This window comes from Dromaius novaehollandiae, chromosome 1 (assembly GCF_036370855.1).
Source record: "Dromaius novaehollandiae isolate bDroNov1 chromosome 1, bDroNov1.hap1, whole genome shotgun sequence".
NCBI lineage: Eukaryota > Metazoa > Chordata > Aves > Casuariiformes > Dromaiidae > Dromaius > Dromaius novaehollandiae.
The window spans coordinates 52,296,717-52,314,986 of record NC_088098.1 but is presented as its reverse complement, the minus strand read 5'-3'; the positions used below and the strand labels follow the sequence as shown (position 1 = coordinate 52,314,986).

General features: G+C 41.6%; 1 protein-coding gene across 1 annotated transcript in view; it reads left to right on the top strand.

Moving 5' to 3' along the window:
- Positions 1–18,270, top strand: part of EP300 (E1A binding protein p300) — a 67,208-nt gene that overhangs the window by 15,413 nt on the left and 33,525 nt on the right. Inside the window, exons 2-6 of the mRNA XM_026101594.2 lie at positions 1,636–2,294; positions 11,258–11,434; positions 13,601–13,862; positions 14,651–14,764; positions 15,691–15,927. Of these exons, the coding sequence (XP_025957379.1) occupies positions 1,636–2,294; positions 11,258–11,434; positions 13,601–13,862; positions 14,651–14,764; positions 15,691–15,927 (1,449 nt within the window). The remainder of the gene's footprint in view (positions 1–1,635; positions 2,295–11,257; positions 11,435–13,600; positions 13,863–14,650; positions 14,765–15,690; positions 15,928–18,270) is intronic.

The window sequence follows — 18,270 nt, the reverse complement described above, 5'->3', positions numbered from 1 at the left end:
TGCTGAAAAAAACTAGAGAGGCAACTGAAAGATGAGACCTTAATACATAGTGCAGAATGTGACTTTTTGCACAAGGTTTCCCCTACTGAAGATACTAGAATGGGATAACTGATTTTAGTAGTTCAAAACAGTTCTTCAGTAGACTTTTCATTTGGTCTCTGGTGCTTTCCTGCGATGATGAATACATAAATGGAGTTATGAAACCTCTGTTTTGGTATACGCAGCTTCTTGCCAGCCTAGTGTGATGTTTTCAGAATTCTTAAAAGTTACGATCTTAGCTGTGCTAACAGTTGTGAAGTTGTAAATATTCTGTTAGTCCTGGAGTTTGGAAGTTTGGTCATGGTATCATGCAAAACTTTCACTGGTTTCTTTTGCAGGTCAGCTTTTCTGACTTGCATGCTGTTTAGTCTTTCCCATTAACATTTCGAACAGCTGGTCTTGCCATTTTCTCTAGAAATCACCGTAATTGACATGTTACTTTAAATGCTGTTGCAGTAGCTGAAATAATGAGTGTTTTAGATCATTGTCTAGATCTACAGTCTCTGAAAATGCAGTGCGATACCTCCTACTGAGCATCCATAAAACGACCTTTCTGGTAAAAGTGTTGGTAAACTATTAGAAGAGTTAAGATTAAAAAAATGATTCACTGCTATGTATTCTCAGATTCCAAATAGTAAGTTTTACAACCTATTTATTGTAAGTGACTGCATCATACAATAACTTGGCTTTTTTAGATAATTTTTGTTTCATTTGCCGTAGCTTAAACATAAAGATCAAGGTACATGCTAGGTCTGTGGGCCTAATAAGAACTCCTTGCTTTCTTGAGCAAATTGATCTTGGGTACTGTGCAGTATTCTCATATCTACATATCCCAAACAGTGATCTTTCCTGACTTTGTTATCTTGGGGATGACTTTGCAAGGGTACTGGTGATGTGATTTCCCCCCCACACACACACACACTTTTTTGCACAGCTTCACAGGCAGGAAGGTTACTTTAGATTGGTTTCTGGCTATGCCCTGTGTAGGGAAAATACTGACCATCCAGTGAAGTTCAGTAGAATTTTGCAGTTCTGTACTGAGAATGACTGGATGTGGAAGATAAACCAATACGCTCGTTTTTATCGTTTTTATGGTTTTATAAATAGATGGTGAATATTTTCCAAAAAAGTTACATTACTGTGCTAGTTATGACTGTCCAAAAGTTTTTAGTGAAAGCTGGAAGTTAAGGACAGTGCCTTCTCATCAACTTTAACTTTTTTTATAAGACTTGTTTAATTCCAGTGGCTAATTCCATAGGACTTCTTAATTCATTTTTTTTCTTCCTTTCCTCCTCAAATTTCACAAGTTGAGAGCTCACGTTCTGAGATACCCAGTGGATTGTTCAACACAAACTGTAGAAGAGTGAAGTAATGTGGTCTTGTCTGATTTAGACTTTGTAATGTTTAGAGATGACTTTTATCAGGACAAATTGTATATTGTTCCATAATAACTGATATGGGAATTTCACTGGAACATAACTAAATGAAGTTTTGGTACTTGCATGAAATGAAAACTGGAATCTAAACAAAACAAGATTTGTCTTCGAGGTATTACTGATTGCTCTGAACTCATACAAAATTTGTTTTGCTTTTTAGATTTTGGATCGCTCTTTGATCTGGAACACGACTTACCAGATGAACTAATCAGCTCCACGGAACTGGGACTCACCAATGGTGGTGACATTAATCAGCTGCAGACCAGCCTTGGCATGGCACAAGATGCTGCATCTAAACACAAGCAGCTGTCTGAACTTTTACGGGCTGGCAGTTCCCCAAATCTCAATATGGGGGTTGGTGGCCCTGGCCAGGGCATGGCTAGTCAAACCCAACAAAACAGTCCTGGAATGGGAATGTTAAACAGCATGGTGAAAAGCCCCATGGCACAGGCTGGGTTGACTTCTCCCAATATGGCAATGGGTGCAAGTGGACCAAACCAGGGTCCTTCAGCCCAATCCACAGCAGGAATGATGCCAACAGTAAACAGTCCAGTTAATCAGCCTGGCATGGGAATGAACACAGGGATGAATGCTGGCATGAATCCTGGGATGTTGGCAGCAGGCAACGGACAGGGAATAATGCAGGGGCAAGTCATGAACGGTTCGATTGGAGCAGGCAGAGGGCGACCTAATATGCCGTACCCAAACCCAGGAATGAGTAATGCTGGTAACTTGTTGGCTGAGACACTGCAACAAGGCTCTCCACAGATGGGAGGACAGGCTGGACTGAGAGGGCCACAGCCTGGAGCCATGAACAAGGTAAGACTGCCTTGACCTTATAACCTTCCTTCTTGATGTCAGCCTCTTTGTAAGAAGTATTCCTCTGTGCTAGGGGTTGTATAGAATGTTTTTCTCTTTCTTTAAGACCTCTGGATCATGTGGTAAATAGTTCATATGCTGCTTAAGTGGTATTCATAGCAGTGATGTGAGGCAAAAATCGGGTCTTGTGCAAGCATGGTTATTGCTGGGTAGGAGGCCTATTTTTTTTTTTTAAATCTTGTGGTGGTATAGTTTATCAATAACACTGAAAACTAATTTAATTGTATTCTATTCTGGTTTATGTTTTTGCCCATGGTTTTTGATGGGGGTGTTTTCCCATCTAATGTGATGCTGGTGTTACGAGTGTGATGGGAATATAAGCTAGCACTGCTGCTGTTAGTTTTGGGGTCGTATACTTTCAGAAACACCAGGAAGTCTCTTTTGTCTTTTAGCTATTGTGGTGCTCTTCTGGGTGAAACTTAACAAGAATATATGTCGTCTGAGATCTGTTGGGTATTAGTTTATGCTGTAGCAAATGAGAAAAGGCCCATACGTGTTTGAATGAACTGATGCTGTATGTGATAAGATATATATTGGCCTTGTTAATAAATGCATCATTTGAGTTATTGGTGAAGTAAGAACTTGCTTGCATAAACACCTGAAGACAAATGCTGAGTGGTTCTTAAATACTTAATTGGTTCTAGTTTTATAATTTAGAAGGTTTTTGTCTATAGGAGGGTAAATCTGCAGAAAAACCTTTTACATGTTGGAGGGAGAGATAGATGAGTTTTTACACTTTAGAAAATTGGAAGAAGGCTGTTAGAAAAGGCAAGATGTGGTCTAGTGCTTTAAATTACAAGGAGATGTTTACACTGTTTCTTGTCATGCACAAATATCTTTGGAAGAGTAGGGAACAGGCCAAGTGTTTCTTCTCAAGTTTTTAGTGTTTTGATCAACAGTCTAGACAATACCTAAATATCTTAATTCACTTTAGGTGGGTATTTTGTATTTCTTGGTTAATGAGGGGAAAGTTTTTCTAGGGTGCTTTACAATACCTGGATAGATCCACCTTTGAATCCTCAGAATGAATCCACTTGGGGGGCTTGACGCTATAACTGACATAGTCCATAAATTTATCTGAAACCGAAGTGAAAAACATGTTGTAGATTAATAGTTTTGCTATGCTTTTTTTTTTTTTTAAGTAAAATGGTTTTAATGTCTTATGAATGTTAGTGATTATAAACTCCATGGTTTTAGCTGTTTGCGTAAGCTCAGTTAACTGTGGTTCCTACATACACATCCAATGGTGAGTTGATTCTGTAGTCTATTCACTTTAGATATTTTTGCCTGATAAGTAAGTTGTTGTAAACTTCTTACAAAGCTTGATTGCTACAGTAGAAAATGTATTTGTGTACAGTTTAGAATGAAAAGAAATGTGTAACTGCTTGAAAGTACTTTTGCACTGGAGTTACATAAAGTGTCACTGTTCCTTGGCTGTAAAGTTATTTTTCTTTGATCTTCAGAGAACTGTGTTCAGAGGTCAAAAATTGACCTATTGGGTATTTTGGTGAAATGCAACATCTTAATCTTTATTTAACAGAGCTAAAGTAGGGTTATGAACTATAACAAGCTAATTTATCTAGGAAAAATAAAATGTAAGGCCACAAAATCAAGCTTTCAACTGACACGATCCAAAACTAAATTGTCTTCCCAGCATTCTTAAATTCTGAAATGTGCTGAACATCTAAACTAAGCAGCATTTTGTGCTTTGGGAATCTTCATACCAAATACATTATAAATTCTGCTTTTTTATTCATTTTCCCAGAGTGGTAGAAAATACTTAGAGCAGACTTCTTAACTTTTGGGAAAAAAATAGCTTTAGTGTACGTGTGGTGGATGCAGTCTTCATAAAGCAGTTTAAACTGCCTGATGAGAAAGAACAGTCTGAAATGGAGGCTGAAATTCCAGAATGTCTTCAATTGGTTTGGTTGTTGGCAGGGAGCCTGTGTTTCACTTCATGCAGTGCAGTTAGCAAAATCTGACAACAGTAATGTCTGCCCATTTTATCTCTCCACAAATCTGCTTTCATTGTTCCCACCTACAAATCTTCAAAAAGTAGATGAAAACGGAGGACCCTAGAGCAGTTGTTTTTAAAAACCAGTTTTTTAATTGATAAATTTTAATAATGTGTTGCTGCTAATGTGGGAGTCTATGTAATAACTTCCGTGGGTTGCCTTCCTCGTAGTGAAAATGTGCATTATCCAGGAGCTATCCTTTGGGAGGAGAAAAACCAGAAGACCAGACACTTTACTTTTATCATGTTAGCTTGCCAAGGTCAGTCCCTTTAGGTGATAACAGTCACCTCTGTGAATTGTCTTTTGGTAAAACTGAGGTGTCTTGTCCGCGGTGATTTTTACAGAGGAGTAGCTTGTGTTTCCTGTGATGTTAACCAGTCGAGAGGAGGAGGTTGTTACGGTTTTTTAATAGTAAAGATGAACTCCAAGTGACTATTCAATTCAGGGAGCAAAATTGGTTACGTTTCTGCTTTTTTTTGTTGTTGTTGTTGTCTTTTGGAGTTAGTGAGGCATGTTCTTCCTCTCCTCCCAAATGATCGGCTAGCCGTAGAGTGAAACGCTTGCTTTTCAGAGGGAGGCGTATAGTTCCCAACTTCTCCAATTGTGAGTATTCCTTTTTTAGGACTTGAAATCCCAAATGTCAACACAAATAATTCATTTGGGATCATCAGCTAGACATTAACTTGCATTGCCATAACCTACCACTTATGTCCTGTCATGCGATGCCAAAGTTTTATGTGTAATATAAGCAATCACTGACATACAAAGAAGCAATTCTGCCTGCACACCATCTCCTTCCATATGCCAATTGCATGACAAATTGTGTTGAACTAATCCAGGCTGGAAACTAACCTGCTCATTTAATTAAAAAAATAATTTTAAAAAAAGTTTTTAATGTGGATTCATTTCCTGACTGAATTCATGCTCAGCAGCAGGAGAGAGAGTACTGATACTTGGGAGGGGACATGTTAAAGGAGTGTGTATTGCCAGTCAGAGGAGGGTATGAGCCCTGTTTTGGCAACAGTGCCAGCTTAAAATACCTCTGAAAATTTAGCTTAAGAGGAACTGTTATAAGTTTAGAGGGGGAAGGAATAACAAGTTTTGCTTTCTTGAGTGAGCTTTTTGTTTTCAGTGTGCTTGATTGTTGGCAAGTTACAAGGATGGTCTTACCTTTTACTCTTAAAATGGAGTTTTCGATGCTCTGTTTTAAAGTCCTTTGATTCTTTCACTGTTAAAGAATTTTTCAAGCTTTTTATTTCACTGGGAGAGCTTTGATTCATTCAAAAGTATACAGATAGCAAATTCAAGCTTCATGACTTAAGTGCAAATTCATGTTTCCTGTTTTGAGCCATTCTTCATTTGGAAAAATATGTAGTTAAAACCTTACTCTGACTCTTTAATTGTTCTACTGGGTCTTGCAAGGATTTCCTAGTTACTATCTTCTTGTCCAGCCTCTTATTAGAAGAGGGTGTTTTGCGTATGAGTTGGTATGTGTGTTTGTGGTGGTCATGCTCTGTCCTAAATGATCTGAAGGTCAGGTGAATTTAGACACTTTACCTTTTATGTCCCACTAATTCAAGAACTGTACGCTTGCTGAAGTTCTTTCTTGTTTGGTTTGCTGCTGAATTTGAGTAGGTATAGGATTCTGGCCTATTGCAGTGGAGACACTTTTCTGCTTTATCAGCATTTAACACCTGAAGAAGAATTGATTGTAATGTTTTACTGTAACACACATGATTCTTTAGAAACTCCGTAACTTTCTTAATGAAAAAGTCTGAGTACTTCAGCTACAATTCTGCTGCTCAAAGTTGCAGAGAGGTCGAAGGAGTTGATGTCAATTTGTGAAATTAGATACAAATAAAAGAGAAGTTTATGTTTCTTAGTGTTACCATATTCAACATAGTGTTCAGTGTCCCTTTAGGCTGAAGGGCTGTGTCCTTGGTTTGCTTTATTTTTAATAGCCATTTGATTCCAGAGGTAAATATATGCATAGTGTTTAGACTTTGAGGCCAAGTGTACTATATGATCAAGTACTAATCCATTAAAAGTGTAATTGGGTGTTCTGATCCTTTGCTTTTTCTCCTTTGGTGAAGCGAGGTGAAAAGTGGATAATTGCTCATTTTATCCTGCCGTAGTAGAGGAATGTGTTTGTTCATAAGGGAGAAATGGAGCAGTAAAGACTTGCATTTGTTAGCTGTAAGTTCTTGGGGTAGGAGAGTTTCTTGCACAAATGGTAGTGAAATAGTGCTAGCCTCTTGCAAAAGGTATCTGAAAACAAAACACAGTAAATAACAATAACAGCCCTTGGAAAGAGTGCGGGAGAAACCAACAAAATTTTGTTTTTAGGCTGTATCTGGGTCCAGTCAGTCAGTAGAATGGTACTAGAAAGTGATATACAACACAATAGTTATGAGGGTGTGTGTGTGTGTGTGTGTGTGGTGTTTTTTTTAAGCAAGCTGGAATTTGATCAGCTTTCCTGTTTCATTGCTTTTGAACATGTGGATACTGAAAGATGCTTGGTACATCAGTGTGGTCTTTAACTAGCATGTGCCCTACAGTTACCCTGATAGAGATACACAGCTGATGCTGCAAATGTTGGATTATGTGGAAGAATGTTACCAAACTCGATTCTATTTCTTTCCTACTTCATGGTTATGAACATCTTTGAACAACAAATACCAAAGTATTGCTATACTATTGCTGGTGTCCAGTTCTGTCTTTCAAATATCATCTTCATTGAAGCAGTTGTTTTTACATAGACGTTACAGATTTTCTGCTGTGTACTACTGTAACCGGGTATTCCCCCTCAAATAGGGCTTGTACTAACAGTGTAAGTAGAAGTACTGGGCTGTTGGTTCAGAAGAAGGTCAGGTAAGTAACGATGCATTTGTTTCACGGTATCAGAACAAAACTTTTGGGAACTTCCTCCACTTCCAAAGTTGCCCTTGTGAGGTAGGGGAAAGCTTCTGAACAGCCCTGTCTGCTGCTGTTCTTGCCTGTGAACTGGCGCGTTTTTTGAACTTTTTATGTCATCCACATCACTTACATGTTGAGAGAGATGCACATCTTCCACCGTTCTGGTGTTGATAGCCACTGCTTGCTTCAGCTGGAGAGAAGAAAGTCAAGCCTTGTGTGTGTGGTTTATTTTTGGAGCGTGTGTGTGTAGAGGGAATAACCATTTGAGATTACCATCTATTAGCCATGCATCATCCTCTCTTGCTCTCCTCCTTTTCTTTGTCTGTTTCCTCTTTTATCCCCCAGGACTACTCTTGCTTTACTGTGATGTGCATTTCTGTGCTCTTCTGTGTGTGTGCAGAGTCTGTCTTTATGTGATGAGAGTTGAGGCTGTGAAGTGAAGAGAGGGAGAGGAACAACAAATGGGATGAATAAGGAAGAGAGGATGTAGGCCAGGAAGGAGTGCAGAGATAGTTCACAGTCAGTGAGGGCAGTGATTCAGCCGTGTGTGTTTTTGTGCAATGTTGCAGATGCCCTGTACTTGTCTCATGCAGTGGAACCAGCACTGCCTTACTTTGGCTGCTATTCACTTGACCACATCTCTCCCTTCCCCACCCATCTCCAAATAGATCGGTTACATGATAGTGAAGTATATGGCAAAGTCTTTCTGGTTGTTTACAACTGATGAACTTCAAATTTCTAGGAGAACTTTTTTTTTTTTGCTTCTGTAGTTCTAGTTATTAGGTCATCCATTTCTTCCTGTGGGATACTTTCATCTTGCTTTTATTGATGTTTCCCAACATGTCACAGCAAATGATATTGGCATGCTCTTGTTTTTTGTGCCAGGATCACTAATGAAAAGCTTTGGCCCTATGACATTGCTGTGAGGAATCTCCCCAGTGACCTTTCTGTTGACTCAGTCTAGAGTTGGGTCCACGTTGCGGATGTTAGGTTAGGGGGTCTGTGATGGCTGGACCAGGAGGGTGTTGCTGCGAGGTTCAGCTGTGAACCTGGAGGTCTCAGTCTCACCTGGACAAAGGTATGGCTGCAGACTTGTTCCAGGAGACCTTGAGGCATTTGGTTTTTGCAGCCTGTTCAGGTGGCGCTCGAGTGCATGGTCTTCAGGGTAGTCCAGCATGCTTGCCCTCTAGCCTGGTATCCGCTCCCCTGGCATTTGCCTCTTCTGTGGCCTGAGAGGGGGAACTGAGGATTACCCTTGTCAGGAGCCTGCGCAGCTGAGCTGGGCATGCTGCCTTCTGCCTCCTGGTCCCCAAGTACAGCGGGGCAGAGGGGAGACCCACTGGCAGGGTGGGCGACAGTTCTCAGCCCGAGGGAGAGTGGCATGCTGCCTTTTTGCCATGGAAACATCTATCTTTGAGGGGCTGTTTTTGCACCTCAGACAGTACCACTGGCTTATGCTTGAGAAAGCATCAGAGATGTTGTGCTATGCCAGCTTTATGAGTGTTCGTTAGAAAGCCAGATGCTTCCTGTAAAGCTTACATGAGGCTTCAGCCATAATGCAGATACAAAGGCTGGCTGACAAGGCCAAACCTCATCCCCAAGTTTCATCAGAAAGCTTCAGTTTCTGGTTAGGTAGCAAAGGTGCTTTTGTAAGTCTAGGTCTCTTTCCCCCCTGCAGTCAGGACAGAACTGGCCCATCAGGCTGTGGTTGTTCTGTATCCTTTGGCACAATGTCTGAAGTCCCCAGTGGTCTTGTCTCTGTGCATCTTGAGTTCTTCCTGTGACACCAGGGTGTGAAAATGTGTACTGTTCAGCCTTCAGATCCGAATTACAGTTGGTTAGGCTTTAAGACTGATAGCAGCATAAATCACAGAAGTTGTCCGGGTGCATACAGTGTTTGTGATGGCCAACTTAGTCTGCACTTAAGCAAACCCTGTAAACAATGCACTCCATTCCTAGCTGACAGCTAACTTTGAGCAGTGAATATTAATTTAATGAACTTGAAAACTTTGTCTGCCTAGAAACATCCATCCCTTAGGGTACGTACCTGATTTTATCCTTTCTGGAGCCAAAGGGATCAGACTGTCCTACAGGAAAACACTTTATCATGTTTTCATAAGGAAGTAATTCTCATTGTCAGTCCTCTGTTAGCTCTTGAACCTGTTTGTCAGTTTGAGGCAGCAGTGATGACAGAGAAGTGTCCTCAAAGATACCAGTGTATTTGCTGGCTCCTGGGTTTTTTTTTTTTTTTTTTTTTTTTTTTTCCCTTCTCCCTGCCCCTCTCCCCTCCCCTTTCCTGCTCAAGGCAGGAAGGACCTATTAGGTGTCTTCCCGAGGGAGAGGCAGAAAGGCCTTGACCTTACCTGTTCCATTTTTGGCTGCAGCTGCCTAGTCAGTCACCACATGCATATTCATTGCAGTCAAGACGTGGCAGTACCAAAGGAGAGAAGTAGTGAAGCTTTTGGTTCTGCCTGCTCATTGCACAGCTTGTTCATCTACCATGTGTAGAGATTCTTTCATGGCTCCCTAATAAATTTCCACTGTGCTGTGAGATTATGGTTATTGTTTCTGTGGAGGGGGAGTTCACTTTGTACACATAAGGCATCTAAAGTGGCAGGCTCTTAGTGAGGTTTGTGCTGCTTTCCCAGTAATTTGTTTGATCCTGCTGCATTGTGTAAATGTAAGCTGAAGGCTGTCACAGTGGATTGGCACACCTGAGGAGGAAGGAAAGTTTTTGGCTAATCACAGATAATACTTTGGGGAGGTAGGTCACTTTTCTCTGCAAGTTGGAGAAGCTTGGTGAGGAACAGAAACAAGGTGCTTCTACAAGGGAAAGAGGCATTATGTAGGATTGATGGGAAAGAAACCTACCACAGGAGCTTACACGCACTTTGGATGCAGGAAAATAATGCCAAGTGTCGAACAAAAACACTTCAAGTAGACTGCTGTCTAGTCTGAGACTAATGTGAGCTGAAATGGTATAGCTCTTTAATTTCATGCCTTTATTATGGAGTTACAGCTCTTCTAGGATCCTGCCTAAGTAATGGCAGTAACTTAGTAAGAAGTTAGAAGTTAGTGTTGGAAGGCCAAACTTTCTGTAAAAAATAGATGGGAACGCAAAGAGTGGAAAAAAAAAATGTTGCTTTCGTTGGCAAGATTGACCTTAACTGTGCCTTAGATTCTGGAGTGCTCCAGGGCAACAGGCAGCATATTCTGGTGTGCTAAGACTGTTGAATATGCAATAGGTGATGCATACTCCAGAAGGGGATATATAGCTCTTGTATGAAATAAGAATCTGCTTTCCCTATGGGCGAAGGGTTCAGTAGCTTTGTTTTGTTTGCAGAGTTCCCCGTGACCATCTCCTTTGACCTCTGCTACTTGCAATGGCCAACAGATGTGCTGGTGTGATTCAGTGTGGTGTTACCTATGCCTATGATGCACTCTTAAATTGAAAACTGTGGTATACTGAAAATGTGGACTTGCATTGTTATGGCTGTCTGGAGAGGAGCTGTGGGAGTGCTGACAGTTGGGTGGGAGGCATTTAGGATAAACCCTGCTGATATGAATGAAGGTGGTATTTGTCTTCATTTGGAGTCTGCACAGATGCAGAGAGCAGAAAAATTGTTCCAGACTGAGTTGTATAGTCCATGATACATATTTGATTGGGAAAGGTGCAATGAGAATCTGTTGAATAAAATGTTCTGAGAGAGAGGTGTCGGACCAGCTCTAACCACTGTCCTCAAAGGTTGTTGTGTTGGCCTCGCTGTTTAAAGGAACCATATGGTTGAGGAGTTGAATGTTACATGGTTGGTGTAAATACACGCAAATGTGGGAGCAAAGGAAGCATGTGGATCAGTATTGCCTTACACTGGGTTCATAGCTGTGTCCGGTCTTGCTTCTCTTAAGTTTTCATTTGCCTTTTATTGTGAACTATGCTGTCTCACCTGAACTTCTTACCATTTTAATTCCTAGATGGGAATGATGAGCAATCCCAGTCCTTATGGCCAGCCGTATAGTCAGAATACTGGGCAACAGATTGGAGCCAGTGGACTTGGGCCTCAGATGCAGAATAAAGCTGGGCTGCAGAATAGCTTACCACAGTTTCCAATGGATAAGAAGCCAGTTCCTGGGGCAGGAATACCTAATATGGTAAGTAGAATGAAAGGTGTCTCCAGCAAATGTGGTAGCAGACCAAAATGGAGCAATATGCAGTGCTTTAAAGTTGCCGTGTTAGGAGGCGTGGTGAAATTTTGCAGCTGTCATATCCAATGTGAATGCATGCTCTGAATCCTCGCATAAGGCACTTGCTCCAAATCCTAAAAGGGCTGGTCTGGAGGAGGGGCTGATTTGTGCTTTCTCTACTGATAAGCTGCCATCTTCACTCTTTACCCTTCAAACCCTGCTAACAGAAAATGAGAAGTAAGTTTTTCTACCTGCTTGGACACCTCTTGTCACTCCCATCCTTTCTCCTGTGTTTGGTCCTCTGGGTCCCTTCCTCTCCGTGTAGTTTTGTCTTGAGGGTTGTTTTCTTGGCTTGCTGTCATTGATTCTTTTGGGAGAAAGAAATGTCTCTTCTCAAACGTGTTATCTGTGCTGTGGTAGTACCTAGCAGCTCTCATCGTGTTCACTCCTGTTGTTAGGCCTTACATGAATGTGCGCAATGGTCTTGATTCCAGAGGTTCCCTGGCAGTTGTTGCCATAGTAGCCCTGCCCCTACTGTTCCTGCAGCAGGGCTCAAGGAAAGGGGAAGTGAGAGTGGTGGGAAAAGTGGATGGCCCAAACTTACAAATGACAGAAGCATTAACTTCCCTTGCTTGAGCTTATCCCTGGCATCTGATGGTCTAGGAGAGCAAAGGGGCTGAATGTGTTTGTAGATGCTTAATGCGTTTGTTATTGCAGAAGCTTAAACTGGTTAGGGATACATAGGTGGCATGTCCTCCACTTTTCGCTATTTTTTTCCTCACTCGTCAAACATTCTCATTTGTGAACAGAGCTGATGTTTCCTGCAGCTTCAAATCTTAAATTTTTGTCCACCTCCTTGGAAGTCAGTGTCTTGATCTTAGTAATTATTGGTGAATGAAAAACCATTCCAGGCAACTGTTTATACCATTGAATTAAAGAGTTCAGTCCCATGACTTTTATTTAATGTTTTTTGAAATCGAGCATGAAACACCTGGGAGTCTAGCAGAGCTAGGCAGTCATACGAACTAATGAAGAAACAGCAGAAGCTTGTTGTTCAGGACCCCAAATGTCAAGCTTGTGTTCAGTGCGGAGTTTATAACTTCTGGGGTGTTGAGTTGTTACACAGGTGGACCTAGGAATGAAAAGGTTGCTGCTGTTTCAGCTGATGTTTAGAATGACAGGCTGCAAACAAGGCAACTAAGGTCACGCTGGAGCGTCTAAAAGCTGTGAGGGGACTAAGTAACTCGCAGATTTTTGCAGAATGAAAGGTTCATACTAGTTTTGAAGAGCTACAGGAGAACTGAGGTTTAGGAGTGCAGGTAATTGAGTTCTGAAAAACTGTGGAGTCTTTTCAGAGCTCTAGAAACAACCTCTAAAACCCTCTGGAAGTGAAGAGTCTATTAGAAACTGAAGGCTTACAGAACTGAAGTGAAACAAATAAGGTTCATAAGCCTGTCTTCTTTCCCAAAGTGCTCCTCAGATATCACCTGGAAGCAATACAAAGTCTGGAGAAATACACAGAAGTTTAGAAGAAGTGCTAGACATTGCTATGCTTGGTATTAGTTTTCTACCATGAATTATTCTGAAGTTGTGCTTTGTCTCTGGCAGAGATGGAGCACAAACGCTTTTTTGATAATGCCTCTGTGCAATCTTTGATAGAAAAGGTCCTATCGCTTCCTCTTCATTCTCCTTTTCTAGGAACAGTCAAATTGAGGTATCATATACCAAAATTGAGGAAAAATTAGTAGGTGCTTTCTTCCTTTAATGCAGGAATTGTGGATGCAACTCTTTCTAGCCTCCCAAATAAGGCCACTTAAAAGGAGATTTGAGGTCTAAGTCCTATTAATAATAGCATATACAAAATTGAATGAGTTATTTTTGTTGATCAGGCAGGAGCTAGAAATAGGAGGGAGTGACATGGAGAAGTAAGTAGTTGGCAACAGGAGTCTTGTTGGCACTGTTGTAAATAAGTATTTAATATGGGCCACCCAGAAATACAGAGAGGTGGGATATTTCCTTAATCACACATGTAACAGTTTTTTCTTTGCTGATCCTTGTGTACTTTGTTTACTTATTAAATGCACTGTTCTGAAATGGACTTATTTCTGGGTGTCTCCTTTTTGCCTCCTACAGGGCCAGCAGCAGGCTCCCCAAGTTCAGCAAGCTGGGATGGGGCCAGCAGCTTCACAAGGAATGGGGTCTGGAGCACCGACAGCGGATCCAGAAAAACGCAAGCTCATTCAGCAGCAACTAGTTCTCCTCTTACATGCTCACAAGTGTCAGCGGCGAGAGCAGGCCAACGGTGAGGTGCGACAGTGCAACCTCCCTCATTGCCGAACCATGAAGAACGTCCTGAACCACATGACACATTGTCAGGCTGGCAAATCTTGCCAGGGTAAGTGGAGGAGGAGTGGTTGTATAGATGTGATCAACACTTGCAGGACCAGAAGACCTCCTAGCAAGAGATAGTGAAGAAATGTCATTAAAGGACATGGGGATCTAGGGATGGCTTGGGAAGTAGATTTTTTTTCTTATCCTATCTGCCCCCTTAGGAACAGAAATCATAAACCTCTTCTGAGATTTTAAAGTTTAGGCAAGTTAGAGAAGGCAAGATGGCACAAAGATGAATGAAGATCTTGTGCTCAAGTGTGAAACTTGCCTTTTAAGTACTATCCTCTGATAAGTGCAGACAGAAAGTAGGAATCTGCAAGGAGGAATCTGCCTGTTTTCCTTAAAGGGAAGAGACAAATCTTAAGCAATAGCTATCCAGGAATTTACGTTACTGGAACTGATGAACGTTTAGTCCGTTCCCATAGCCAAGGAAAGTCTGTGGACTATCTCTGTGGTAGCCTAGACTTTTCTGGGTGGTGACAACTGCTGATACTGTCTGCCTCATCTCTGATATGTAGGGTATTATCCATGGAGCTATAGAGATGTAGTCTTAGATGTTTAACATAGAGCTGCCAAGAAAGCTTTAATTGAGCCAGCATAAGTACTTGCAGCGGTCTAGCTGCGTTTGCAGGGCTATATAGGGCTGAACTGCTTCACATAATACTTTACTGAACTGTTGTTGATGTAGAGGTGTGCTCTGAGAGAAAGAGCTGCTCCCTGTTGAGTTTGTGTTGACTATGTGGAGATGTTAGCAGTAGTTTCTAAAGACTTTCCATCCCCTCCCTTTCTCAGTGGCACATTGCGCGTCTTCCCGACAAATCATCTCGCACTGGAAGAACTGTACAAGACATGATTGTCCTGTATGTCTGCCTCTCAAAAATGCTGGGGACAAAAGAAATCAACAATGTAAGTCTTCTAGGGAGTTCTGGGTATTTGATAAACCATAAAATGCATGTTTTAAGTTAATTTGCCTGACCCAGTTGAGGATAGTGGTGCTGTTGGAACCTGGGAACATGTAATATGGTTTTCCTCTTGCTTTGGAGTTGCAGAATATATTTCTCCCTCTGATAGCCAGTTTTTCTGAAAGCTTTCTCACTTTAAGTTTTTCCAGCAGGAGAGTGGTAAGGGTGAACAAGAGTGATATTTGTCTCTTACCCAGCTGATTTGTGCTTCTCTATCACCCCTTCCAGCTGACAAGGTTCTGGAGAGAGGCGCACACATGTGTGTGCATGCGTGTGCGCGCACACAGCTGTGTCATTTCAGCCCTAATGGTCTTGGCCAATGCTCTTCTGTCTTCATCCTGTATGTTTGCATCAGATGGCTCTCTTTCCTCCTCCTCTTGTCCCCTTGGTCCTCCTGCCAGAATCTTTTCTGAGATTTCTGTCATTGTATTGCCTGTATGCCCTTACTCCTTTCTTCATGCTACTTTGTGATATTCTCATGACTGTCCTGAGCTGGAGTATTTCTTGGGGGGAGGGACAGGGAGAGGCATCAGAATGGGTGTCGAAGGGCTGTGACCCTCTGCCTTTAACCTCTGTGACATGATATGCTTCTGCTTTCAGTTTTAAGCAAACAGCTGTCCTGAATACTGAAGTGGGATTTGTTCTCAGGAGCTCAGAGGGAAAAGAGCGTGTTGTTGGAATGGCTCGTTAGGCCAGAACTTGTCATTCTGTTGTTTCATGACAGGTTTTCCACACCTGGATTCTTACCTGTGCGCTACCGGGAGACGTTTTGGTTCTGATCAGCCAGTAGTCTTGCATGCTTTCCCTGTTCTCTTGGACTTCTTTGGCTACCTCCTGCTGTCTTTTATCAACTTGGTATCTCTCTTCTAGCGCTGCTGGGTGGAACTGCAGTAGGACTTGCAAATACTGGCTCCGTGGGCGTGGGGCAGCAGACAACGCCCAGCATAAACACTACCAGTCAGATAGACCCCAGCTCCATCGAGAGAGCCTATGCAGCCCTCGGACTGACCTATCAAGGGAACCAGATGCAGACACAATCCCAGGCTCAAGTGAAGAATCAGCAGCAAGGACAGTCACCCCAAGGTCTGCGCCCTATGAATCCCATGAGTAAGTTGATCTGCTGGTGGTAAAATACAAACTACAGACAACTTGTGCTATATCTAATGTAAACTTTCTTAAGCTACTAGCTGAATACAGCTAGCTAATTAGCAAAAGCTATGACTTTCCAGTATTTTTGTCTTGAGATGACAAGCTACTCAGTGGAATGAGGGGCCTAAGAGTGCCCAAATATTTTCCCTTGAAAATCAACAAGCCTTTCTGTGGAAGGTAATTTCTTTGGAAAAATAATTTTTCCACAACATTTGATTTGATGTTTTGTGGCTTTATAATGCAAGTTTCAGGTTTTTTAGAAGCTTTTAATTGAAAATGACAAGACACCTGCATTCAAGTGTGCTTCCTTGTCAGTCAGATTGCAGCATTTTACAGTTGTATCTTGGTTGCGTAATGCTTGTTTTCAAAAAAACGTAAGGTAGAGAATACTGACTCTTTCTCTGAATCCTGTCATGTGGACTCATATAACTGTAATTTGTGTGGCTTATTGCAAAACCACAAAAGACTGCGGAAGAATTTTAATGTGAAGCGCATTTAATTCTGCCCTAGCTGTCACTTCTGGTGTCAAATGAAGTAACCTTTAACCATCAAATCTAATTTTGATAGCTTGCGCTTACATTACAGGAATTTGTTTCTCATCCCCAGCTCTTAGCTTGAGTTGCTTAAGCAGAGGTGTTTTTTTAAAACTGAGGAGAGGAAAATGGGCTGGTAGAGATTTATCGCAGGCTTGTTATTGGATTGCGGTGGTGCATTATGTCCAGCGACAAGCCTGTGTGCAGAACGCGTAGTGTGTACAGACAGGGATGCTGAGGGAGGGCTTGAGAGGTTGCTGAGGAAAGCAGCAGTTGGTTGCAGGCTGCAGGTTGTGCTGTTCTGCACCAAACTACATCCTACTTCTGAGTTGCTTAGGAAAAGACTTCTGTCTGGAATAGACCTGTTAGTGAGATGACTGATCCTCATAGGTTGCATGCAACTTGTATATTGCTAACATCTTGCCTTCCAGTGTATGAAATGTGGTTTAAAAAAAAAAGTTCCTGAGAGCTTAGTCCTAAAACAAGTAGATAAAATAGCATGGCTTTCTACTGTGCATTAGTGTACTTTACAGAGTAGATGATTTTCAAAAGCTCAGAAATGTTACAGTGAGGACCTTGGAAGGTTGAAAGGAATCTGCTATCTTTTTTTGAAGAGAAATGCATCTCTTCTTTTTCCTCTTTATTTGCAGAGACAAGGGATTTAGCCTGTACCTTCTTACTGGGCAACTCTCACTGTAATAGTGATAAGCAGAGACAAAATGAGCTGAAGAGATGGCGTTAAAAAGTTCTTGGAGAGTAAAAGGCTGCGAAGCTTTATGTAGAAAGGACATGAGAGGGTAAATTTTTGACTGTGGTTCCGTTATTAGGAGTGGGTGGCTAAGGAGGGGATTGAAACGGCTGAGCTAGGAATCATCAACTCATGGGCTGCATGACAACAGGGCTAGATGAGAAGGAATAGCAGAGTTTGAGAACTGAAGAGATGCCATCCTAAACAGGTCAAACCGAACGGTCAAGGTTCTGGCAGTTGAAAAGGGAGAGGTAAGGTAAAGGTAGCAGTTATGTCTTCTAGATCAGTTTGCTCTCACATGGCAAGGTGACTTTGGAAGGGAGAAAAAGTGACTAAAGGAAGGGGGGTACAGGCGGCTTTATGAACAGACTTAAGCATTTGGGTGTGATTTCAGAGGTGTATATTAGGCTTGCTAAACTTGGTTTCAGTGGATTTTTCTTGTATGCAGTGCCTAATTTTGTAGGAAATACAGATTTTGTAGGATTCAAATGTCCTAAGTACATATAAAGCTTCATAATGGGTTTCATGCTACTTTCCCTTCTTCACAGAGTGGTCTGTTTAGGAGTTCCAGGCAGAAGTATGTTGCATATTTCTTCACGGATTGAGTCTTACTGTAGTGTGTGAGTTAAAACAGGCGATTTCTATGGTCATTGAGATCTGCTGTGATTCAGAAAAGGGGATTCTGGTACATAACAAATTACTGGAGTATATTTCCCTCCAAAAGATTGTCAGATTTTTCCCCCTTTTAACATAAACATGGAAGTTAGTTGAAGGCTCTAAGTATGGAAGGAGTGAGAGAGGACCTTGTCAAATGTAGGTGATAGCTGAAAGACCTGCTGTTTTGAAAGTTGTGAAGACTTTTTGAGCATATATCCTAAGCCTCCGAATCACAAAATAAACTTCTAAACTTAAAGGCAGAAGTGGTTTGTAACACTGAATCTTTAGAGAGTCACAGAAGAGGATTCTGGTACGTAATATTGGCAGCAAACGGAAATTGCTTGTGTGTTCAGAAGTTCAGGA